The 27445-nt window shown below is 44.3% G+C and overlaps 1 protein-coding gene across 1 annotated transcript in view; it reads left to right on the top strand.

Moving 5' to 3' along the window:
* med13a (mediator complex subunit 13a) overlaps positions 1-27445 on the top strand; it is an 81313-nt gene that overhangs the window by 14573 nt on the left and 39295 nt on the right. The window contains exon 3 of the mRNA XM_080780763.1: positions 14507-14675. Coding sequence (XP_080636889.1) covers positions 14507-14675 — 169 coding nt within the window. The remainder of the gene's footprint in view (positions 1-14506; positions 14676-27445) is intronic.

Raw genomic sequence — 27445 nt, 5'->3', positions numbered from 1 at the left:
AGTGCGTGATGACACAGAGAGAGACCCCCACATGTTACCCACAGAGAGAGACCCCCACATGTTACCCTCCCTCCCATGCTGGTGTGAATGCTTCCCAGCTGGGAGGGTGGTGGTGTAACGTGCTCTTTCTGGTTTTTTTGGAAGCTGCTCCCATCAGATGGGAGAAGACACTGAAGAACCCCCCCCACACGCCATTCTGCCTCTCTCTCTCTCTCTCTCTGTATCTGTCTCAGTCTCTCTGTCTCTGTCTCTCTGTCTCTCTGTCTCTCTGTCTCTCTCTCTCTGTCTCTCTCTCTCTGTCTCTCTCTCTCTCTCTCTCTCTCTCTCTCTCTCTCTCTCTCTCTCTCTCTCTCTCTCTCTCTCTCTCTCTCTCTCTCTCTCTCTCTCTCGGCATGGCCAATGAAGCAGAGCGGAGCAGCCGCACTGGACAGATCTGAGGGTCAGCCAGAGAATCTCATCCTCTGTGTGTGACTGCCTATCGGTCTGGTTGAGACGCTTTGTCCTGAGACCTGAGAAATACAGTTGTGTGTATGGGGGGGGGGGGGGGGGGGAGGATTTTCCCCAGTGAGGGGTGGGAGGGGTTGGTAAGAAGCTTCGGTGTGTGTCAGTGAACTTGTGTTTTCTCACGGGGGAAGGCAGCACTCAGCAAGCCTCTTCTACAGGGCTCTAGTGGTCTGTGTGTGCCTGCCCGCGTGTGTGTGTAGCCTCAGTCAGCCAGGTTTGATGATTGACAGTCTGCTGTGGGAGGTTAGAGACTCCGCTGGGTGCTCCCGACAGCGGAGGTGAGAATGCACAATCACATCAGTGAGTGTGCAGTGGCAGTGTCACAGACCATGCACAGTGGCACTGGCCCTGACTACTTGTGTCCTCAACTGACCAGGAAAATTATTATTATTATATATATTTTTTAATAAAATAATGATTATATTATTATTATAATTATTTCATTCAAGCTTGCCGAGCAATGGCTTGCTTTTGGGCCAGGTGTGGCCTGCAGGTCGCCAACTGAATAGGCTAATTCACTGATGTTCAAAAGAGGTAGGCGATGTGAACATGCATATCCACATAGTTACTTAAGTGTGTATTTGTTTCCTTTGTTCATTTTTCAGCTTTGTGGATGTTTACACATTATTTTCGCTTGTCTGACAAACTCTAGCTCTCTTTTGGGACTTCAACGCAATGTTCGTGGTAAACATGATTGTGATCACATGAACAGTCCTGGTTCTTCCTTTCATGTCAGTAGTAGGCATGGTACTGTGCCCCCCCCAGCTCACTTCCACCCTCATTAGATTAGTGGTCTGTGAAAGTCTTTTAATTTTTGAGCAAGTGCCATTTCTGTATACCACCATGCCAGTAATCCCTTCTCTCCAGAGACGAGGGAGTGGAGGAGGGTGCTGAAGGGCGGAAAACGCGAGAGATCTTTTAATGCTCGACATTTAATCACCACAGAAAGAATGTGAGGAGTGGTGTGTGTGTGTGTGTGTGTGTGTGTGTGTGTGTGTGTGTGTGTGTGTGTGTGTGTGTGTGTGTGTTTGTGTCCCTGTGGTGTGGTATGATGGGCAGGGGTACCATGGGTTTACCAGGGGTACCATGGGTTTACCAGGGGTACCATGGGTGTGCCAGGGGTACCATGGGTTTACCAGGGGTACCATGGTGATTGGGTGTGCCAGGGGTACCATGGGTGTGCCAGGGGTACCATGGGTGGCAGACTACCAAGCCCCTGAATTCTACACTGTTTGACAAGCCACTCTGTTCTGCCCTTGAGAAACTCCAATTCTATAATCTTCATCTGGCCACGCACAGAAAATCATTCCCAGAGACCCGAACGGATGTCATCGCTAAATGAAACGGCTTGCCGACCCTTCACTGTGGCGTGCTGCCTAGGCATGTATTATCATGACCCTTCACTGTGGCGTGCTGCCTAGGCATGTATTATCATGACCCTTCACTGTGGCGTGCTGCCTAGGCATGTATTATCATGACCCTTCACTGTGGCGTGCTGCCTAGGCATGTATTATCATGACCCTTCACTGTGGCGTGCTGCCTAGGCATGTATTATCATGACCCTTCACTGTGGCGTGCTGCCTAGGCATGTATTATCATGACCCTTCACTGTGGCGTGCTGCCTAGGCATGTATTATCATGACCCTTCACTGTGGCGTGCTGCCTAGGCATGTATTATCATGACCCTTCACTGTGGCGTGCTGCCTAGGCATGTATTATCATGACCCTTCACTGTGGCGTGCTGCCTAGGCATGTATTATCATGACCCTTCACTGGCGTGCTGCCTAGGCATGTATTATCATGACCCTTCACTGTGGCGTGCTGCCTAGGCATGTATTATCATGACCCTTCACTGTGGCGTGCTGCCTAGGCATGTATTATCATGACCCTTCACTGTGGCGTGCTGCCTAGGCATGTATTATCATGACCCTTCACTGTGGCGTGCTGCCTAGGCATGTATTATCATGACCCTTCACTGTGGCGTGCTGCCTAGGCATGTATTATCATGACCCTTCACTGTGGCGTGCTGCCTAGGCATGTATTATCATGACCCTTCACTGTGGCGTGCTGCCTAGGCATGTATTATCATGACCCTTCACTGTGGCGTGCTGCCTAGGCATGTATTATCATGACCCTTCACTGTGGCGTGCTGCCTAGGCATGTATTATCATGACCCTTCACTGTGGCGTGCTGCCTAGGCATGTATTATCATGACCCTTCACTGTGGCGTGCTGCCTAGGCATGTATTATCACGCAAATATCTTGCCCTTACCCCCCCCCCCCCCCCCCTAAAAAAGCTGGTGGAGTTCTCCTATCTGGGGGCATCTACAAAAAGCCAAAGATAAACAGCTGCCTTCTCCTCCTCCTTAAAAGACCCACTGATATCTTTTGCATAGAAATTAGGAAAGGATGTCCGTCTGTGAGGGTAATTGCTCCGCGGTACATTTCCCTCCCCTTTTTTGTTACCACTCGTAACCTCCCCCCCATCCTTTCTTAACCACCGACCAAGACATGTCCACTGTGGTCCCTGGGGCAGGAGAACACACACACACATCCATTCATTACTGCTGGTTGGGTCAGTTCTCTGGAGAGAGGAGGGGGGGTTCTCGCTCACTGGTGATGAGAGGCGCAGTGGAAACATCTCCATCGTTTCAAGATCAACACACTGTTTGGGATTTTCCCCGCCATTGATGTGAAGAAAAGAACAATTTAGCAGCTCTCTGTGAGCTTGTTTTTTTTGGACGGATCCGTTGGCAATTGTTGTTTTTCAGTTTTTTGCTGGTATGCAATAATTCTTGGAATTCTTCTGTCTTTGCCAAGTTTAAAGTCAAGAATTCTTTCCCTCTCTCTCTTTCTCTCTTTCGCCCGTCCACTCCCCTTGTGTGTCCATTGGAATCATAACAACCCTACTACATATGTACCCCAGGGCTAATCATAACAACCCTACTATGTACCCCAGGGCCAATGAAAACAACCCTACTATGAATCCCTGGGGGACTTCCTTAGGGCATTCTTCAGGTTTCTCTGATGGCAGTGTTGGCCAGAACTATCTCGTGGTCTCCAGGTCATTTCGTTTTGATCCCTTTCCACTGTGAAGGGTCACATTTAGGACCATCATCTCATAAAGTAACTGTCAGACTCCGTTTTTCCCGATCATAGACTGTAACGGTAGCAACACCCTTCAGAACATACGCGACTTTATGTTAATTTTTTGAATAAATGGGACCATAATTTTCCAAATAGAAAAATGAGAAATGACACTTTAAACTAGTGACTGGAAGCAGAAAGTATTCATGACCATGTTTATTAAGGTAATACAGTCTAGGTGAAGTTGGGCCCAAATACATGGACCTCTATGGAGATATGGGTTTTTTTGGGCCCAATGACAGCGCCACAACAGGCCATTGAACTGTCAGGAAGTCCCGATTTCCATAGTGGCTTCACAAAATATCTGTCTGACTGCCCCCCTGGTCTATACTTGGTCCCCTTCTATTTCCCCTCTACACCAAATCTCTTTGCCACAAATAGCAGCAGCTCTACAAGCTCACAACACAGGCAGAATATTTGCCCCAGAATACTGAAACTAGTGTTCATGTGGTGCATCAGAGTGTTGTTGTTATTTCTGTGGGATGGTTGCCCATACTCTGTGCCGGTATTTGTTCACCACTAACCCGCTGGCCCTTTTAGATATGTGTGTGTTTTTGTGAGGAACACAGAGAGCCATGCGCTTAGCCTGGCATCGGTGTAAACTTGCATTGATCAGCAGAGAGCTTGTCTGAAAGGCACAGTCAGGCCCCCTTTTCAGCTGTGCATAAAAATCATGAAACGGTTTCCCCCGCCCTTGTGCAATACAATGCATGAAGTGATTTCTGCTCGTAAAAAAACTGGCAGATGGAATGATTAACAAATCGGAGAGAGAGAGAGAGAGAGAGAGAGACAAAAATGTCCATCCCAGCTATGTTACCTGTGTCCCTTTTCTGTACATAGAACACCAGGGTTTTTCTGCCAGTTTGTAGATCCATTTATAGACCCTATAATTAGGCAAGTGTGTAAAGATTTCAGCATTGCATGACTGGCAGCTCTGCATCATCATCACTGGTATGTTCAGGTTTCTTTACATGCAGCAAAATGTGTTGGCTATTCAAAAATAGCACAATACAAGCTCACACCGCGCCACTGCAAGCTTGCATATCTGTTATCTTTGAACAATTTAGAAAAATCTTGAAAGTGTGAGAATGACGGATTTAGAAGGCATTTGTAGAATCCGCCTCAGGTCTTAATGGGTTAAATATCCTGTTGAGCACAACTCTGACTCCCAAGTTAGAAACGGATGAAGCAGCCAGAGAGGGTTTAACTGTGTACACAGCTTGGTGATGCTCCAGTGGCATGGAATGAATAGGATACTGATGCTATGGACTTCTCAAATGTTTGTGTGAGCTTTGTACAATTAAAACACACTCACTTTGTGTTCCGTTCTTTATATGATCATTTTCGTTTAGAGCTTAGATTACAATAGCATAATATCATCATCAGTCACAAGCCTGACATTTCACTCCCACAAAATGGCCCTCTCGATATCCAGCATTTACATTGAATTTAGCCTAACTGACAGATGCATATAGTGTTATGTCACCAAGAATGAGAAGAGAAGTACAAAAGTCAGAACACGAAAGTTGTTCGGCATGAGTAGACGCATATGTGTATCGAAGTTTCATTGCCGACGGTCAAACCGTTCATGAGCTATACACGTTCAAAGTTTGCATATTCAATTGGGTGCTATAGCGCCACCCTTTGGCCAATGGCTGTGGGCTTTGCATCCTCACCGTTTGGCATGGCCCTCTATACCATATTGCCAACTGCACAATTCAGCCAGAACTGCTATTTTTGGCGGAAGGAGGAGAAGAAGAAGGAGAAGGGGAAGAAAAATACAGACAAAAACCCCTTAAAATATAAAATGAACTTGCGTGGCGTTCTGTTGCACCATTTAGATTATCAGTGAGAGGAGTTTCATTATTATAATTATTTTCCATAACTTTCTGGTGAAATGCTATTAGAAAGGCAGCTAAAAAAGAACAACTAATTAAAAAAAGAAATCTGTAGCCCTTAAATAGGCAAATTGCTGCATTGGGGGATAAAAGCGTAAGATGATGCTGCCCTTTGCAGTGATTTATGTATGGACATAAGCTTAAACAATTTTCAGTAAATTGTATGTACTTCTCATGCAGATGTCCCATGACTTTGATATCATATTATTCTTGACTGCTACTAGCATCATTTTGCTAAAGGTTGTTGCAGAGATGGCGACTACTCGAGTCATACTCGAGTTGCCACAAATGGCACTCTAGACTCGACTCGGACTCGCTCCTCAAAGACTCCAGACTCGACTCGGACTCGAGCTCAATGACTCTCAATGACTCGTGGAGTATCGACAAGTCATTACCGTATTTTTCGATCCACATTAATTAATGAAATGCCTGGAGAAAAACAAAATCCATTCCCTTTCCATTCCCCTCCCGCAGCGCAATTTGCAAATGAACCTCCGGTGAGCGAAGCTCAGCTGATTTCATACCCACAGATATGACGAGGTGAGCACAAACCGATGCACGGTAGAGCCTTTCATCATAACATTTAAAGATTAAAACGGTGAAAGTAAACAAATATGTTTTGGCTATGCAAAATAATATTACTTGTTTAACATGTTATAAGATGATAGGAGTGTCTGAGGGAACATTTTTGTAACATCGGGTGGTTCTGTATTTAATGTGCGCTGTGGATGATGACCTTGTTAAACACTACGTAATTAATGTTCACTGGAATAATGTCAAGTTCCATATGCTGCCCAACGTGCCTGCGTAACGTTACAGTATACCTACAGGCTTTTTTGGTTACAAAAATGTTTAGTTGCAGCCTATAGCCTACTCCATCACGTGTCGTGCATCATTGATTATGTGTCCAAAAGAACAGATCTGCAAGCTGCACGTTACGCATTGGAACAAACCATGGGCTGATTGATGTAAACCGTAAATTTACAGTATTGGATATTTAATAGCCTAAGTTGTCACTTGTTAGTTCAGCAGTGCGTAATTGTCATTGATTTCGCTGATACTTATTCATTTAAAATATAGACACAATGGAGCCTAAATGAATGTATGTATGAAAGTACTGTATGTAACTATCGGTACACTATTCGGATAAGCATTCATTCTGTGCATTTTCCATTTCGGGTTTGGTGTGTAAATCATCACAACTGTATTTCAGCCTTTAGAGCCTTAAATTAATTCATTCATTTCCTTTTTTTTACTGAGACTCAAGACTGGACTCGTACTCATGGCTAAAGACTCGACACTGGACTCGTATCCGACCCCAAAGACTCTAGACTGGACTCGTACTCGACCATAAAGACTCCAGACTCAACTCGAGCTCCGAGACTCGTGGGCATCTCTGGGTTGTTGTTGGGACCGCAGGCTCCGTTTGTATTAAGGATAATTATTTAGCAAGCAAGGTTTTTCCCACCAGTGCTACGTTGCAGTCGTGAAATGCCGAGACATGATGAATAGATAAATCTAGACCTGCTTCTGGGAGGAAGAGCAAGGAGGAGGGTGATGGCTTTTGTGCTCAAGGATCCATTTTCCAGGACTAATCTCCTGCTTCTGAACACCCACACCCTCCTCCTCCAACCCCTTCCATCTCTCTATCTCTCTCTTTCCATCTCTCTCTCTCTCTCTTGCTCTCTCTCTCTCTGTATTCTGATGGATCTTCTCCATTGGCTGGCGTGGTGCAGGACGCGGCCATGCGTGCAGCTCTGGCCCAGGGGGTTGCAGGCTCTCTTTTCTGTGCAGTTACTCTCTCTCTCTCTCTCTCTCTCTCTCTCTCTCTCTCTCTCTCTCTCTCTCTCTCTCTCTCTCTCTCTCTCTGCTCAGGAAATATCCATTAATTAGTAATGGAGACTTTACGGAGCGCAGACGTCTCTCCGTTTCTCTCCCTCTTCTCTTTCTCGCTCTTTCGTTGCAGATAAGAAAGATGCAGGAGGAGGAAAAGGCACCGTTGTCTGGCCAGGCTTAGTTGAATGCCCTAAACGCTGTCCATCACAAGAGCATAGTGTCAGTGTTTAATGACACACTGCGGCCATAATTGTCGGTGTGTCGTAATTTGTGGCTGAAGAGACATCACTTATAGAATCGTATTTCTTTTATTTTTATTTTATTTTTACCACTCCCCACTTTTTTTACCACTACCCCAGCGCCTGGATGACAGCACGGGCAGCAATAACCCATAAGTGCCAATTTGTGCCCTTTTTGTGCATCTCTGTTGTGTAGGAGAGAAGGAGGTTCATAATTCTCTGTTGTGTAGGAGAGAAGGAGGTTCATAATTCTCTGTTGTGTAGGAGTGAAGGAGGTTCATAATTCTCTGTTGTGTAGGAGAGAAGGAGTTTCATAATTCTCTGTTGTGTAGGAGAGAAGGAGGTTCATAATTATCTTTTGTGTAGGAGAGGAGGAGGTTCATAATTCTCTGTTGTGTAGGAGAGAAGGAGGTTCATAATTATCTTTTGTGTAGGAGAGAAGGAGGTTCATAATTCTCTGTTGTGTAGGAGAGAAGGAGGTTCATAATTCTCTGTTGTGTAGGAGAGAAGGAGGTTCATAATTCTCTGTTGTGTAGGAGAGAAGGAGGTTCATAATTCTCTGTTGTGTATAGGAGAGGAGGAGGTTCATAATTCTCTGTTGTGTAGGAGATAAGGAGGTTCATAATTCTCTGTTGTGTAGGAGAGGAGGAGGTTCATAATTCTCTGTTGTGTAGGAGTGGAGGAGGTTCATAATTCTCTGTTGTGTAGGAGAGAAGGAGGTTCATAATTCTCTGTTGTGTAGGAGAGAAGGAGGTTCATAATTCTCTGTTGTGTAGGAGAGAAGGAGGTTCATAATTCTCTGTTGTGTAGGAGAGAAGGAGGTTCATAATTCTCTGTTGTGTAGGAGAGAAGGAGGTTCATAATTATTTGTTGTGTAGGAGAGGAGGAGGTTCATAATTCTCTGTTGTGTAGGAGAGAAGGAGGTTCATAATTCTCTGTTGTGTAGGAGAGAAGGAGGTTCATAATTCTCTGTTGTGTAGGAGAGAAGGAGGTTCATAATTCTTTGTTGTGTAGGAGAGGAGGAGGTTCATAATTCTCTGTTGTGTAGGAGAGAAGGAGGTTCATAATTCTCTGTTGTGTAGGAGAGAAGGAGGTTCATAATTCTCTGTTGTGTAGGAGAGAAGGAGGTTCATAATTCTCTGTTGTGTAAGAGAGAAGGAGGTTCATAATTCTCTGTTGTGTAGGAGTGGAGGAGGTTAATAATTCTCTGTTGTGTAGGAGTGGAGGAGGTTCATAATTCTCTGTTGTGTAGGAGAGGAGGAGGTTCATAATTCTCTGTTGTGTAGGAGAGAAGGAGGTTCATAATTCTCTGTTGTGTAGGAGTGGAGGAGGTTCATAATTATCTGTTGTGTAGGAGTGGAGGAGGTTCATAATTCTATGTTGTGTAGGAGTGGAGGAGGTTCATAATTCTCTGTTGTGTAGGAGTGGAGGATGTTCATTGTAAAGCCCGATTGATATGGTTGCACGATGGTGTCTCAAGCTCGAGGTCTGCTATTCTCGGCCGACGCAACATAAATTATGCTCGAGTCCACTTTGTCATGTCAGGTGCTTTGTGGGTTTGGTGAATGACTGTGAGACCGAGCATGCCTCTGCGTGTGTGTGTGTGTGTGTGTGTGTGTGTGTGGGGGGGGTCAGGGGTGTACTGGACAGAGCTCTGCTCTGGACCAGAGTAAGAGCTTGTATAAAGGTCATCTCATCTGGGCCGGCCACCCCAAAGGCAGAGACATGAAAGTGTCGCAACCATCAGCTGAGACCATAAATCTGTGTCTGAACCAGGGCACTTATTTGTCCCCCTGTGCACTGGGCTGGCCAACACACACACACACACACACACACACACACACACACACACACACACACACACACACCAGACAATTAAACAAGCTGCACATTCTAAGAGATGCAGACTTAAAGGTTGGATCCTGTAAATTGATTTATCAGTGAGTGATTTAATCAGGTCCAGATTGACAAATTGAGATGGACAGACATCGGGCTCGCACATGCACTTGAGTAACAGTGGCATGAACATAGAATAAGTTATGACTTGCCTTCGACGCACTAAGATCTAGCGCCACGCATAAAAAAAGGCAAAAAAAAAAAGAATAATAATAATCTCCTTCCCATCATGCACCTGTAACCCTACATGCCCGGCCATAGCCAATCGGAAAAAGGAAACACAGGCGTCCAGTTCCTGTTTCTGCGTCGTTTTAAAAGCCTATTTTCTCTGAATCTAGGCTGCATCCGCAGTGACTGAACAGATGTTCTGGGATCATTTCTGATATTATGCTGCGTTGAGGTGTGAGTAATGGCGGATCTCTGGGTTTGATTGATTGAATAGTTTATTGAACATAAATTTAAAAACAGCAACAGAGTACAGTCAAACACTCAGGGATGCGGACATTTAGGCCCTATGCAATCAATTCATAGACATGTAGACCTGTTTAAAGTAGACCTGTTTAAAGAAAAAAATAAAAAGAATGTACCGGTATATGATTTTTTTATGTCTAACTACAAAAGATCGAAAAAAAACCATTCATTCATTCAGTCATTCATTCATTAAGTCATGCATTCATTCATTCAGAATCATTCATTCATTCATTCATGACATGAAGAATAACAACAAAAACCAATATCATCAATAACAAAAAAAAAAACTATCATTTCAGGATTTTTTTTTAACTGTTACGTACAGTGGGGAAAATGGAAGGGGTTGGGGTGATCACCTGTTTAAGGGGGAAGGATCATTTCCTCTCCCCTGGGCGTGCTGAAAGGTAGGATTTTTTTTAATCAAAAAGAAAAAAAGGGTGATCTGCATTTTTTGAGTGAGGGGTAAGGGCATTCCACGCCTGGATGGCCGTGTTGTAGAAGGATAATTTTTCCCATTTGTTTAGAAAGTGGGTGGTACCAGATTGTTGTTTACGCTCTCTCTAGTATTGTGGCTCTGGGTGTCACTCACTTTTTTGAGGTAGTTAGTCAGGTATGCGTGTACTGAGGGCATTGAGGGCAAGGCTGCATTTACAATTGCTTAACTCTGTCTTCTACCCGGAGCCAGTTTGAGTTTGGATACAGAAATGTGAGAAATGGGTACAAAATGTGAGCTTCCGCCTGTCTCAAATGTAATATAAGATGACACGGTCCCTGTGTTTTGTTTATTTGTTTTTCACTTCACCAAATATTTGGTTACAACCGCTTACCTGTCTTCAAAGTGAGAGCATGTCTTGCAGGATTTTTCTGTATGCCACGTTTCATTCAGTCTCTCTATAGCTGCTTTCATTTAACTGCGAATGGTTATTAATTTGATGGAATGCCATAAGTGGCTGCTATTCAACATGTGAGACATTTGTATGGCATAGACTTAATGTTAAGAGCTGAGGCATTTGTTCCTGTCTTTGTCCAATAAGGAACGCCTCCCTAAGGACCATGGGAAGATGAGTATGTAACTTACAATGTACCCAGAGATATTTAGTTGCTTTTTTTTAGCATGTTTATGTTATTCGAAGCTTGTCTAGTGAAGGATGAACTATATAATATACACATCGAAAGTGGGTGCTGGGTTAAGTGCAGAACGTGATTGCTTTTTTATTTTTATTGACCTGACAAAGATCCGTCATGGATCAAAACCTTGTCTGATTAATGTCTAAACTATTTGAAGCTCATCTCACATTCATTTCCAACAGGGGGTCACAGTTTTCCCTTCGTTTAAGTGTTCATGTTCCACTTCCCGACCCATTTGGAACTCCTTGGCAGATTCCAGAGGAGGTCTACAGAGGAAGGGGGCCGGGGGTGTTCCTCCAATAAGCAGTGGCAGAGCCAACTCCCTGTCCATCTCACTGCAACAAAACCTGGCCCTTCCCCTCACAACCCCTGTAATTCCACTGCTCCCCTACCCAGCTCGTAAGTTCGACTTTGATGTCGTGTTGTTGTGGTGTCTGTCTGAGCACTTGTATTCAGCTGGTTCCATCTGACAGCATAGCCTAGTTGTTGTTGCTCCCCTCACTGTGTTTCCGTCTTTGCGTCTGTCTTTAGGCGAGAGAGCCTTATTTTAGTCTTTATTTCCCCCCCCGTCCGCCTTGAACTGTGTGTATAAGTAACATGAGGTCGTCGGGGATGCTTGATGCAAACCAGACGCCTGCTTCAGCACTTCTTGGCACTGGAAGGAGAGACTCTGGGAGGAAGGAGGGGACAAGGAAGGAAAGGAGGGGACAGGGAAGGGAGGAGGGGAAGGCTAAGTCAAATGTTATCTCTGTTGAGAGGCAGGGGGATCTCTGTGGCTGTTTATGTAAAACGAAGGTGTTGGGCTCTGCTGTCAATTCCAGTGAAGGAACGTCCACTTAAAAAGGCAGAATAAGCATATTTTAGCATTGAATGATCATGGTTTGAATTTGAGCTCTTTTTCTCAAAGGTTCCCTCCTCTTCCTCATGTCTGGAAGCAGATGTGTTTATCATGAGTCGTGCTGATGATAACTTGTCTATATTCATGTCCCCTCCTCTCCTCTTCCCCTTATTCTGTTGTCATTGCCTTGCCTGAGTGGGAAGGTTTTCTATTCATGTCGAACTTTTGCTCTCTGTGCTGCCATGCCTGTCAGGCTGGCTATGGCCAACCCGTTTGCTAAGTCACTCAAAGTCGACAGAGAAAGGCTGATAAATGTTTTAGTTTGTGCGTTTATTACTGCTTCACTTTAGTTAGACAAATAGTTATTCTCCCTGCTTTTTTCCTATTTTATCAACGTATTTTTTAACCCATTCCTTATTTCATCCTTCCTTGAAATAGGTTGATGTGTGTGTGTGTGTGTGTGTGTGTGTGTGTGTGTGTGTGTGTGTGTGTGTGTGTGACACCTGATGATGAATTAGTTTGTAGCTCCACAGTCAACTCTAGCACATAGCCTTCTACTCTTCAGCTACTTGGCCTGGGGTTGTCCGTTGGTCGAATGCAAGATTGATTTTGGAGGCTGGCGCTTCTCACTAGTCCATGAGGACTGTGGGTTTGTTGGTAGATTGTGGGGGGACTTTTGCTTTGATATGTACTGTGTACTGTGTGTGTGTGTGTGTGTGTGTGTGTGTGTGTGTGTGTGTGTGTGTGTGTGTGTGTGTGTGTGTGTGTGTGTGTGTGTGTGTGTGTGTGTACCATACATACGCACGGATGAGCGCACACACACACACACACACACACACACACACACACACACACACATACAACCATACTGTACATCTGCAGGGCTGTGGTTTTGAAAAGCACATCATTGATAATTTCCTCTTCTGAAAAGCTGTTACAGTCACACTGCTTAAAATGCAATATTTGCCCACCTTCCCACCGTGACAACAAAGCCACTTCTTCTTTTCTTTTTTCTTTTCTTTTTCTTTTTTACAAAATCCAGTACATTTTCATTAGCTCACTTTTTTGTGCTGACAAGAAAGCATCTCCCTTGTAGAGGATACATAAGTGTCTCGTCAGCTGAGGTGTGTGTGTGTGTGTGTGTGTGTGTGTGTGTGTGTGTGTGTGTGTGTGTGTGTGCGCGCGGTTAGTGTACAGTGTTTGTTTCATCATCCGCGTGCAGTCGGGCACTCTCAGGGAGATGTGTGCCGTAGACTCCACTGAAAGAAGCTTAAGTGCTGTGAGAGGCGAGTGTCAGTGGCTGTTAATGAGATTAGCTGGGCATCCAGGCCAGCCACAGAATGCCATCCAGAAACAAGCCCAGGTATTAGAGACGACCAGACCACACACTAGAGTGCACCGCAAGCACCTGGAGCCCTGCCTGCACACATCCCCCATGGCAAGCACCAGGCCTTCATTTGACTCCTGATACACACACACACACACACACACACACACACACACACACACACACACACACACACACACACACACACACACACACACACACTATCTGTCACACTCCATGAGTGCCACTCCTGGATACGGTTTCATCACTCTGTCTTACAGTGATGAGATTTTCAGATGTCACTCTAGATATGACTGGCTCGTTTTGCATTCAGGCAAATGTGCATTTTCAATTTCTGTACCCATCTGTTGTGGTTATTACCCCTTTGGATATGCTTAGTGCTCGCCACAGAATAACTTTATCGCAGTTCATTTCTGGCTATTCATGAAAGCTAGTTTTTCTTATCAGCCTGTTACAGTAGCTCCGAGCACTACATTGTATCGACACTTCTTGCAGTGTTTGCCAGACTGGGACAGTGGGAAGGTAACGTGTTGGCATGCCTGTAAGCACATTGTTGTATTGTCATCATGCTTTAGGCAGATTCAATTGTGAGAGCGAGTATGTAGAATTCTAAACAGAGGGAAATGGTGTAATACTTTTATTCATGTGTTTAAACTAGAGCCGGGTGATATGACTTAAAAGTGTTAATTACAAACAATGATATGTCTCTCTATTGATCTGTTTTCTCTAAACTTCCTTATTCAATTATTCAGCATTCAACGTTGCACCTCAGCGTCTGTATTCAGCCAAGTCAGAAATCCAAATTACACAGGTTAAAGTGTCAAAGGTCAAATACATCAATTTGAACCACTTTTACATTGTTTTCCCCATTTTGGGCATGTCATTTTATGTGAACGTTCTCAAAATGTTAATTTTTTATAATAAAAAAACCAAAAACAAAAGAAATGCTTAAATAAAGTTTCATGATTGTGACAGCTCAAACCGTCCACCCACTAGGCGATTGTAATATAAAGATAGGATGGGGCACTGATGCGGTGAACATCATTTCATAATCTATGTGTTGTATTATGGCTGCTGCTCAAATTGTAAAGTAGTTGTAGCCTGATTGGGTTCTTTCCAATTTGTTGTTTTTGTCAGGACTAAGAGCTTGTAATAGTTGTAGTCCTCAAATTAACCCACTATTCTCTCTCTCTCCTTCCAGCCGAGGATGACGGGCTCTGGGAGAACGGCCTCTCCTACGAGTGTCGAACGCTGCTGTTCAAAGCCATCCATAACCTGCTGGAGCGGTGCCTCATGAACCGCAGCTTTGTTCGCCTTGGCAAGTGGTTTGTGAAGCCCTACGAGAAGGACGAGAAGCCAATCAACAAGAGGTAAGGAGCCACTCCACTACGTTCTGATTGGTCACTCACATACACTACACTCCCTGATTGGTCACTGTCAGACACTACAATGCATTCTGATTGGTCACTCGCATAAACCCTTCCCTGGATGCATCAGGCCTATGTGATTGTCTGGGTCTTCCCAGGAAGCATTACGTCTATGCCCAAGTTTTCCCAGGTTGCATGTGTTGTGTGTGTGTGTGTGTGTGTGTGTGTGTGTGTGTGTGTGTGTGTGTGTGTGTGCGCGCGCGCGTGTGTGCGTGCATGCTTGTAAACAGTCGTCCTTCTCATTCTCGCTATCTGGCCTGTCACTGATAACAGGCGAGAGACACTGGCAGTGAGGATTCTCATTGCCTCATGTTCCTCATGTTCCCAATCAATCTTCTTCACACCAGTCATTTTGAAAGCTCAGATGGTTGGACATCTCCCAATTTATTCAGGACCCTTTTGTAAGGTTGATCAATCAGCTCAGGCACATATGAAGAGATCTTGCAACAGTTCTGCAGTCCTGATGTGTGTGTGTTATTTTTTGTAAGTTTTTGTTTTCTTTCTTTTCTTTTTCAGTAGTAAAAGATCATGCAATCTGATTCAAGTGCAGACAGAATGACCAACAGGATAAAAGAAAAACTACACAACTTAAAGAATTAAGAACAACAGAAAACAAACGGGTCCTTTGCACAAGATAGTAGGTACTAAACTTTAGTACCTAAATTTACTTAGTACATTTTAGTAACTAAAGAGTGGGGGGTGGAATCACAACGTGGGAAGACCCGAACTGGGTAAAGGGGGGTAAAAACTAGACAATGCTACATATCGAAAAGTGTCATAATTAGCAGCTACAGGAAGAACCCTATTGATTTTGGTGACCCTATGGTGTTTCGCCTTGTTCAGTTATTATTATGTCCAGTTATATATACCCTCTGTAATACCTCAGCTCTGTAATTAGCTCTCCCTTTATTTTTATATCTCTCTGTCTTGCTTTATCTCACTTTCTCTCTCTGTGTGTGTCTTCCACCCTGTGCTTCTCTCTGTCTCTTCTCTCTTAACCGGGCAAACTGAGCAGGTTATAAATAGTGGTGCAGCCACCCAGAATTTCAGTTGGATTTTGCTGAGGATGTTGTTGTTTTTCCTCCGTGCCGCAGCCATGCTGGGACTTTGGCAAACAAAGCGCTGCAAAGCTGTGACGGAAATTCACAAGATCTTTTGTGTGTGTGTGTGTGTGTGTGTGTGTGTGTGTGTGTGTGTGTCTGTGTGTGTGGTGTGTGTGTGTGTGTGTGTGTGTGTGTGTGTGTGTGTGGTGTCTGCGTGCATGTGTGTGTGCGTGCGTGCGTGCGTTTGATGTCACTAGCACCCCAAGAAAACGGTGGTGGGCTGACAGTGAAACATTCCGCAGCCCGGTATCAGTAGAACATCAGAGTGGCCTCGCATCTTTTTTTTGCCACTATTGTGGGACAGTTGTAACCCTAAGATACCATGTTTGAGCCACAGTCTCCACTGCAGGGCACACCGATTGAAACACGCCAGCCCCCACACTCCCTCCTCGCCTCCCCAGCGGCCACTTCCAGAGCGTCACTCTCAGCTGCTCCCCGTGTGTCTTCTTTCACCACGGCGCTTAGCCTTGTGTCCCACAGGGGCCACGGCAGAGGGCTGAATGTCCACAATGGGGATTTCCACCTCCTTCAGTGGTGGCAAGGCAATAGCTCTTATCTAAACACTCGCACTTGACACCATCCTCTGTCCTCTCCACGGGAGGGGAGGCGATTAAGCTCTGGTGGAAGTTTGAGTTCAGTATACGTTTGTTTCCATGTGCAGAATTAATTGGCCCCTGTTGTTCTAGAATGTATGTTCTATGAACAGTCCAGAAAGTAGCTCAAATTCAAATGAACATCTGCTGAATGACTTGACACCGCATGTACCTCACACTCCCTGACCTACTAACTCCTAGATAGTTAGGTAACCGTGTTTGCTGACACCGCTTGAAAATCACCTTGTTGGCTTTTCATCAGAGTACCTGGGTAGACCTGTTACTGAAGTGTCATGTTAGACACTGAAGATCATCACCTCTTCTTCCTCATTAATCGCTGGTTAATGTCTTATACAAAGTACACTCGCACTCGCTTGTTTTACAGGGAAATTCCTGTGCTTTTGTTCCAATACATAGATGAGTATATAACTACACACATTCTGGCTATGAGATTACAGCTGTACAATTAGCTTCATGTCATAGCCCATGACACTGCTTGATTTCTGATGCAGTAGAGAGGCAGGAAAGCAAAGGGATCAGCCAAAGGAGTTGACCTGCACAACCCAACTCCTAGTAATTTAACTGGTGACTTTGGTGATTATATGATTGATGCACTAAATATTCAACTAAAACTGTCATCCCATGAATTGCAAGGAGTCAATTCAGAAAGATGCAACTGGTTGCAAGTTGCATGCAAGGAGTTGGGTTGCGAATCTTATGGACTTGGATTGTGAAAAGGAGATTAAGAGCTCATTCAGGTAGATTTTCTGTTAAATGGTACAATTTCTAGTAATTTAATGGGGCCTATTGTATACAGCAGTTTAGAATCATTTTTAAACTTGCTTGCATAGAAATTAACTTAAATGAGGAAAGATGAGGTTGTGAGAAAGAACAACACCCGTCCCCAGCTAATCTTTATTACTTTCAGTTGAAAGAAAAGTGAGATGCTATCGCACAAAATTTACAATGAATATACAAAGATGCAATACCAACAGACAATTTTGAGTTCATGAATCTTTTCTGGGCTGTCTTTGAACAGACAATTAGCTCGCTGCATAAGACATTTGTATTAACTCTGATCCTCCGCTTGCTGTAATCGACTAGATACACTACGTGCACGTGCGTGCGTGCGTGCGTGTGTGTGTGTGTGTGTGTGTGTGTGTGTTCTCTCACCGGGGGCTCCACTTGGTGGAGCATGTTGCTACTTGACAGTGTTTGTAACTAAAACCCCAAACCTCAGCTTGTTTGAAATGCTTACATCACCCCTCTCTAACACGCTCTCTCTCTTCTCTCACACCAATGTGCAGAGAGGCGCACTGTGTGCTCTCTCCCATCCTACCTCCCCTGCATCTGCCTGCTCTCTCTCTCCCCATCTCTGTCTCTCTCTCTCTCCTGTCTGTTGTCAACTTGTCAGCCTGTGTTGTAGCTGGCTGTAAAAGGCTTTGATAGAAGTATATAATCATATGTCTGGAGGTGTTCTACCACCTTTTTACTTTGTTTGGAATTATTAGTGAAATGATCGACACAAAATGATCGTAGATTCGTAATCAAGTAATCGGTTCAGTGACGTAAAGAAGAACATTTAATGCATGTTATTCTACCTTCATCAAAATGGTCTATATTCCATATTATTATTATTATAAAATGTTATTTTTGACTGCTGGGTAAAGATATTAAGGAAATAGGTTTTAGGCTGCCAGCTTTGTACCTGGCCAGGGACTACGGATGAAAGCTAGCTTCTGTGCTATTTCCGGCATATTAATAATAGCAATATAATGTTTGTTAATATGAACATAATATGAACAAAAATGTATAAGTTATCTGTTTATAGGGATCAGATAACTTGTTGTGTTGAGCAGAATGATTACTGTATTTTCCATAATCTTATGGTCCAATCATTATATAAATGTATTTTTTACACATTAATTGATCATGTTACATGGTCAGGTGCAGTTAGTCTTGCAGAGATGAGAACAACGTCCTGGTTGTCATGGCAGCAGGGAAATGCACCCTGGGTGAAGGGGGATGCTGGTTCTCTGTTGGTCAGCTTCAGGCAAAACATTTTCTTGTCTTCATTTCTATTACTCGTTGATTTGCTCCTAATTGTCTGTGTTTTCAGAAGTTACTTACAGCAGCATCAAAACCAGTCTGTTATAAGGTTCAAAGTTGATTTTGACAGCTTTTGCTTTCATTTGTTTACATTTCTGCCCCTCATAACGTACGCTGACCGTGTGGCATTTTGTGTCACAAGTTTTCACAATTCAGATCTGTAAATAATGCCGTTGTAGACTTTGTAGTGCATTTCTTTCAAATGTATTTTGGCACAGGCTCTGTTGCGTGTCAATGTTTTGCTGTCAGACTTGAAGCGTCTCTTCAAATCAAGCTTTAGTGGCAATGAGGTTGTTGCAGGACAGCTTGGGGTCACACGGCAATGGGGTCATGGTAATGAAAAAACGCAGGGGAAGGAGTTATGCAATAGACTGCCTGCCTGCGTACGGTGTGACGTCTGACATGTGGGAACTGCGCTGCATCTCCGGGTGTGTGTAAGACATGCATTTGTGATGTGGCTTGCTCACTCTGCGGTATTGGTCAGCTGATAGGAGCTGAGCATGAGGAACCTGGTGTGTGCACTAGGTGGACGCAGGGACCAGGTGAGCATGAGGAACCTGGTGTGCTGCACTAGGTGGAAGCAGGGACCAGCGCTCTGTTAAGTAGGACAGTGTAGGATAAAGGGCCACTGCCTCCAGTCAGGGGCTAAAGTGCTAAATTTATCCCCCACCCTGATACCAGTGTACACAAAGTAAACACACATAGGCAGACAGGCACTCAGACACACTTGTCAACAATCAAGCATACAAATGAGTCTACATTGATGTAGCTACAGTAGGTGACAGACGACACATCAAAATCTTGAGTGTTCATTGAGTGCTGAGAGTGTACAAATTGTACCAAGGGGCCGTTATGGGTTAGTGACACTGAGAGTGTACGGATCTTGTACACTCCGAGTTAAATCATCACCCCACGGTTTTACAGTGTATCAAATTCAGTAGTACATATATACTGATATACAGTATACATATATGCATACACTGTTTGTGTAGAGTAGACAGTGTATTTCAGCAGACAGTAGACACATGGGTACAAATGCCTGGGAGCTCCCGGCACCTTTCCAAATCGAACACCCCGTTCTTTGCTGCACCCCATCAGTCTCTTTAGCAACAGGGATTCCAGGGAGACTGTCTGCAGGACCATGTGACCCAGCTCTCTGGATATATCATGTTGCCAGAGAGATCCTGACCAGAAGATAAATATGGCTCTTAAAGGAAAATACCAGAGTTTTTCATTGGTATGGACCATTTCCTTAATTGCTCATTTGCTCTGCTATCTTGCATTATTAATTCGGCCATTTGCCATTGCATTATTTTGGTGTTGTGATTTGAGGCACAGTTCTTTGAAATTTGTGCTCAAAATGAAAATGAAAGGTTATATTGGTCATACACTTGGTCACATGACATTGTATAGACCCAGGAAGTGCCAGCTTCATTGGTTGCTTTTGGGGGGGGACACGTGTTGTGTTGTATGTTCAGTATAGTAACATATAGTAGGAATGTTTATTGCTCTCAGTCCCAACACAGACCCTTTGTTCCTGCTGACTCGTCTTGAATTTAGCTATTATTCAGGAACTCGCTGCCAGTTGTCAAAGTTATTGCCAAAATGAAGCAGGGAAAGTATTTCTATAAATAAATCAGTGCTGGGGTGCCTGGTGGCTCAGCCAGTTAGTGCACAGACCATATGCTCCTTGTGGGCGTGCGAGGACACGGGTTCGAATCCAGCCCCTTTCTTGTCTTGCATGTATCTCCTTTCTTTCTGCCCTTGCTTTCCGGTCTCTGTGTACACTGATCTATTTCAAGTAAAGCATAAATTCACTAAAAGAGAAATTTAACCCAACAGAAAATGCTAAAATAAATCTGTACCAACTCGGTTCACAATTGATGGATTGAGGTCACAGGATGATGACAATAACTGAAAAGGGTATTTCAGAATTATTTTGTTAATATTGTGCGACAATCAAGGAATTTGCTTAGGCTTGTGGTGTACTTACTGACCACTAAACATAAAGCAATTCTAATGCATGCTATTTCCACCATCACCAAAATATTGTGGACAATGGACATACTGAACTCACGTTGATGCAATGCACATTGCAGAGGATGCGTTCAGATGGTATACCAAAGAAGACAAGCTGCTTAATCTTGATTGTAGGTGTTATTAACAGAATTATTGCCATTACTGTAGCTGCTGCAGGCATCATCCCCAGTCATTTTTACATGAGTGAGTAACTCTAAAGTTGTGGTGCACGGGAAATCCCTTATTGATGTCTGAGCCCATATTGATGTCTGGGATCCTGAGCCACACTGGGGGAAAAGAGACTCATTTAAAGATGCACTCCATATGTCACATGGTGTGGTTTACATTCTTTGGGGAGAAAACATCTCTGTTCAATAAATGGCATGTATTTTTCTTGGCCCAAAAATGTCCATAAAGGAGTTTTATAGTACCTCAAATTCGGATCTATCTTTGTCCTCATTTAGCATTCCAGGACCTATTAATTATGCCTATATGCCATGCCTGTAGAATCAAGCCCTCATTAATATGCCAATATGACACATCCCTAGAATGAGAACATGCTGAAATCTCCACGCCTCTGTGAGAATGTCTCCTGAGGAGGACTCTCTACAGTCTGTGAGAATGTCTCCTGAGGAGGACTCTCTACAGTCTGTGAGAATGTCTCCGGAGGAGGACTCTCTACAGTCTGTGAGAATGTCTCCTGAGGAGGACTCTCTACAGTCTGTGAGAATGTCTCCGGAGGAGGACTCTCTACAGTCTACACTGTGAGAATGTCTCCTGAGGAGGACTCTCTACAGTCTGTGAGAATGTCTCCTGAGGAGGACTCTCTACAGTCTACACTGTGAGAATGTCTCCTGAGGAGGACTCTCTACAGTCTACACTGTGAGAATGTCTCCTGAGGAGGACTCTCTACAGTCTGTGAGAATGTCTCCTGAGGAGGACTCTCTACAGTCTGTGAGAATGTCTCCTGAGGAGGACTCTCTACAGTCTGTGAGAATGTCTCCTGAGGAGGACTCTCTACAGTCTACACTGTGAGAATGTCTCCTGAGGAGGACTCTCTACAGTCTACACTGTGAGAATGTCTCCTGAGGAGGACTCTCTACAGTCTACACTGGTAACTTTCAACTGTGTTTTTCATTTGTTCACTTTGATAGCCCATTTGTTTAATATAATTTATTTGCAATATAAATATAGTTTTGCCATAATGCACAATTTGATAGAATGATAAAGTGTGTGCTTCTGTGCAAAAAGCATTAAGCATAGAATAAACAGCCTGCCGTTATAAGAAGAGGGAAAACTACAAAACGATGCACACATGTGCTCGAGTGCACTGGTTGATCAAGCAGCTCCAGTAAAAGTTTTGTCTCCTCTCTTTTCTCTTGGCTTTGCCTACTAGATAAATACAGCAATACATTGCGCGTGTTGCTTGTGTGCACACGAACAGGCACTGCACTGCACTGTGTGCACGTGCGCACACACACACACACACACACACACACACACGCACGCACGCACGCACACACAGGTGCTTGAACAAGCAACCCCAATAAGCCAGCTTCATGTGCGCAAGGTATATTTTTGAGGGGCACTAGCCCCTCCTATGCCCAGCTTTCTGGGTTTGTGTAAACACAAACATTGGCTTTTGATTGGCTGATCACCCCATAGTGATGATTTGATTGGCTGAGCAAAGTACATATTGAAGATGAAAGTGAGGGCAGAAAAGTGTAGACGGACAAGTTAACATGAACACATAGGAAAAAAAACATGATTTGTAATTGTAAAAAAGGAGGGTATTATGTCGTCTTTACATTTCCCCTGATTTCCTTCACTCCCCTCCAAAGACTTCCCCTGACTTCATAGTCCTCCCTCCTGCCCAGCATTCCTCCCATTCCTCCCATCTCCCACACCATGGAGGTCTGTCAGAGACAGAACACACCATGGAGGTCTGTCAGAGACAGAACACACCATGGAGGTCTGTCAGAGACAGAACACACCATGGAGGTCTGTCAGAGACAGAACACACCAATGGAGGTCTAGTCTGTCAGAGACAGAACACACCAATGGAGGTCTAGTCTGTCAGAGACAGAACAGAGAAGGGCAGGTCTAAAGACGTCTTTGTTGTCAACCTGCAATGACCCAGCGACCCCATATGAAAATAACTAACATGGGCTCCAGTTCCTAAGAATTGTGAGGAGTACTAAATCCCTGTTCACACTGAGTACTAAGTCCCTGTTCACACTGAGATTTAGCCATATGACAAAACGACAGAAATCTCTGCTTCTGTATGCTGTTGCCAAGCAGTTCGACCTGTTGCTTTTTGAGTGTAATAGCGAATATGATTGCCTTTCATGGTACTTTGTTGCGTGACGCTATCTTTAGTCTTCTCCTAGGCTCCTTCGGCTTCTCCTCTCAAAGCTTAGCGGCGTATCCCTCTGATGAACGTGCAATTGGATTTGGGATTCTTCTTTCTATGTTTTGTCTTTTTCTTCTCTGCCATTCTCATACTCTGTCTCTGAGATATACAGTATAAAGTGGCTCTCCACTATTTGTGGTGGAAGGAAATCAATTCAAAGTAATACAGCTTTGCTTTTCTGCATGAGTGAATGTGTGGCTTCTGACTTTTGGTTTTGCACTTCTTAGCGGTATTGTGTGTGTGTGTGTGTGTGTGTGTGTGTGTGTGTGTGTTTGTTTGTGTGTGTGTGTGTGTGTGTGTGTGTGTGTGTGTGTGTGTGTGTGTGTGTGTGTGTGTGTGTGTGTGTGTGTGTGTGTGTGTGTGTGTGTGTGTGTGTGTGTGTGTGTGTGTGTGTGTGTGTGTGTGTGTGTGTGTGTGTGTGTGTGTGTGTGTGTGTGTGTGCGTGTGCGTGCGTGCGCGGTATCCCTTGGCAGCAGACAGTGCTGTTGTTTCCCAGCGGTCAGGTGGTCAGACAGTAGGGAAGATGACATCACCCTGGAAACATCTCTGCTGCTCCAGCACAGCACTGGCCTTTTTCTCTTTCAATTATCTCCCTCTCTCAGCCGCATTTCCCTCTCTGTCTCTCTCCCCTCTCTCTCTTTCTCTCTCTTTCTGCGCTGCTGCTGCCAAATCCTCCAGAGCAAATATGGTACCTACCTGTAATATATGTCCCCACGTCCCATTCATTGCTATTCACTTCTTGAAACGAATAATTATTTTAATAATTAAGTATCTAATTCATTATCTAATGTTTTTTTTTTTTTTTTTTTTTTACTGCTGTCAGTTGATAAAAAATGTATCGCACTGGCGTTTATTCAGACCCATGCATCATTCACATTAATGGGGTCAAACCCCCGGTGGCTATTATGTTCCCACCGGCTATTTGCTGCCGGCCTATTTGGGAATATATGGTAATAATCGCATATTTGTTATTGGCTCAAACTTGAATGATGAAGTGAAAAGCTGTGTATTGTGTTGTATACAACTATACACAGCAGGATGCGTCCAGATGTATTATTATGTATTAATGAGATGTGAGTGTGTGAGTGCATGGGGTCTTTTCTCAAAGGTAAGAAGCAGAGGGGGCGCCTAAAGAATAGTAGAAAAACACAGAATCATGTCGCCTCCTGTCACTGTGTGCTTTTTTAGCAGACGATATTGATATTGGCTCCATATCATCAGAGCTGCTAAACGGCTTTGGAATCACAAACGACCTGCTCACGGGAGGAGAGCTTTTATTTTATTTTAAGCACATTATCAATGTTATGCCAACATTACGCACTAATGATGCCAACACTTCCTCTTGTTGTGTGTCACGACTAAGTCTATGACTAAGCACATGGTCTGTCACAACAAGTCACCTCACCACTGATCACAGTAACAAGGTGATGCGCCCCCACACCACACACACACACACACACACACACACACACACACACACACACACACACACACACACACACACACACACACAGTCACACACCACACACACACACACACACACACACACACACACACACACTTGTCACTCTCACACACACACACACACACACACACACACACACACTCACACACACAGTCACAACCACGCACACACACACACACACACACACACACACACACACACACACACACACACTAGTGTCTAACGATGTCATATACTGTCTGTTAATCTATCCACTGAGAGTGTGCGAATGTAAACAAGTGTAAGGGTTCATTTAACTCTGAGGTGAATCCATTACAACCGGGAAAGCATGTGTCAATTTAGTTTTTAGCGTTGTCTATTAAAAATAGCAGCTATACCTCACAGCTCACAGCTTGCTTGTGAACACATTGTCTGCGGCTGATGTATATACGTTTTTTAATAGCCCTCTATTGACTGCGATTGACATAAATATATGTCACAAGAAGATTTTTATTATCGCGAGAACGACGGCTTCCATTATCGTATTGTAACTTTTCATGAATAGAAAGCCTACAGTTTCTATTAGCTTGGATTCCCCATCGATTTATATCACTGCAAGACAGGTTTATGACCTGCCCACAGCCCCCCTATGAGACATAGACAGAGTAGGTCAAAAATGTGCTATTTTGTCATATTAATTATATGAAGTCTTGAAGATAGTTTGAAAAGTGGTTAAGTGGTCCTTTAATGGGTGTGAGAGATCCCCACTACCAGAGGACACTTGTTATGAACAACTCATGAGGAAGCGCACAGCGGATGAGCAGAAGCTCTGTTGTTAGAAGCGCGGCTGGCCAAGCCCCACAAACATGTATGGAATGTTAGCATCTCTTCTCTACCCACTCTTTCTCCTGGGATGGAGTTGTAAGAGAGGCGCTGGACAGTTTTTGCTCTCTCCCAAAATATTTTTGTCAGCACCAGAAGACTGTCTTAAGTACACATTATGTGCATTTTGTACAGTAATGAGCAGTGGTGTCTAGTTAATATATACTCCCATCAGGCAGCGGTCGCCGGTGATAGCTTGTAGATCTGTTCCTTTTGTTATGGGGCCTGGCTCCAAATACAATGTGGATGAATGTATTGTCTCCTTATACCAGTCAAAGGTCACTATTCATTTGCATCTCGGTGCAGGTTAGTAGATAGTGTCTGTTTCGGGACCTAGAGGTGTGTGTTTGTGTGTGTGTGTGTGTGTGTGTGTGTGCGTGTGCGTGTGCGTGTGCGCGTGCGTGCGTGAGCTCAGTGTGAGAAAGAGAGCAAAGAGAGGACAGGTCATCTTCCTGTTAATAGATGGAGAGCAGAGTGTCTTGCTTTGGGACGGCAGGTAGCAGCGGAGACGGAGAGGAAGGGAGATTAAAAATAACCTGTGGCTATTTGTCAGTGGCCGGCGGCCAGCTTGGCCCCTGGGCTCTCCTTTCACGCTGAGTGTGTGAACCAACGTGGTAAAGTGACAGGTAAAGACAGAAATAAATATGTGTGCATTAGCAGAGATTCCCACCAACTCATCCATAGGACTAGAAAGTTGTTGTTTCAGACATCCATAGCCCTCTACTTTGGACATCAGTTTTTTTTCAGTCTAATATCAAAGTATTTAATGCCTTCATACGAGCACACATGATGGAAACAGCAAGGTTCCCAGTTCGAACCCGGGTTCCCCCAGAGTTCGTGTCGAATTGTCCTTGAGAAAGACTCTGACCCCCTAATTGCTCCCAATGTGCAGGTTGGTGCCTTGCATGATTTCCTCCGGCATCGGTGTGTGAATAGGTGAATGCAATGCACAATCTCTGTAATTTGGATAAAGGGGCTATATAAATGCACCATTTAACATTTATTGTGACCATAAGCCTCATAGAAGGGTCAAGATGCTCATGACCACATCATTCTGCTTACAGCGTTCTAAAAGCAGTGTAGTTTGGCCTACTCAGACCTATGTTTGACTTTGAACATATAAAAAAGAGTCTTGTAATGTCTCACTGAAAAAAGAAGTAAACTATTCTACATGCAGACGTGCAGTGTATAAGGCAGACGCAGAGGTGTTTATGCAATGGAGCAGGTATGTTTGCGGAAGAGTTGAGATTTTGGCCCTGACAAGCACATCACATCACAAACACACGTACACGCACGCACACACGCAGGACAAAGGATGCCCTGGGTGATGTGTCCCTACAGACAGCCAGTCCTAATGTGATTGTGCAGCACATTTTTCCACAGAGTTCAACATGAGCCAAGTTAAATCCAGGCTTTTTTGTTTTGCTTTTTCTGTTTGACTGTGGGTGTGGTTCTGCATCTAGCACAGTGGGCAATACAGTGCACAGGCAGATGACAACAACCCTAAAATTAGCCTGATTGATTTTTTTATATTTTGTATAGTTTTTTGGGGGGTGATGTAGAGAGAATCCTCTGAACAATGCTCGGATATTTTATACGTGTAATATTTGAAAGATTATCGTTCTGGGTGTTTTTTTGTCACACCAACATAGTGAATATTTCCAGTAAGACGCCCTGAGTGTGAGAAGTGGCGGATCACGTGCATCCATCCACCTGGATGACAGCACACTGCTGCATCCATCCACCTGGATGACAGCACACTGCTGCATCCATCCATCCACCTGGATGACAGCACACTGCTGCATCCATCCATCCACCTGGATGACAGCACACTGCTGCATCCATCCATCCACCTGGATGACAGCACACTGCTGCATCCATCCATCCACCTGGATGACAGCACACTGCTGCATCCATCCATCCACCTGGATGACAGCACACTGCTGCATCCATCCATCCACCTGGATGACAGCACACTGCTGCATCCATCCATCCACCTGGATGACAGCACACTGCTGCATCCATCCATCCACCTGGATGACAGCACACTGCTGCATCCATCCACCTGGGTGACAGCACACTGCTGCATCCATCCACCTGGATGACAGCACACTGCTGCATCCATCCATCCACCTGGATGACAGCACACT

Source organism: Protomyctophum bolini, assembly GCF_963924005.1.
Source record: "Protomyctophum bolini genome assembly, chromosome: 13".
Taxonomy (NCBI): Eukaryota; Metazoa; Chordata; class Actinopteri; order Myctophiformes; family Myctophidae; genus Protomyctophum; species Protomyctophum bolini.
This window is presented reverse-complemented; position numbering and strand designations above follow the sequence as displayed.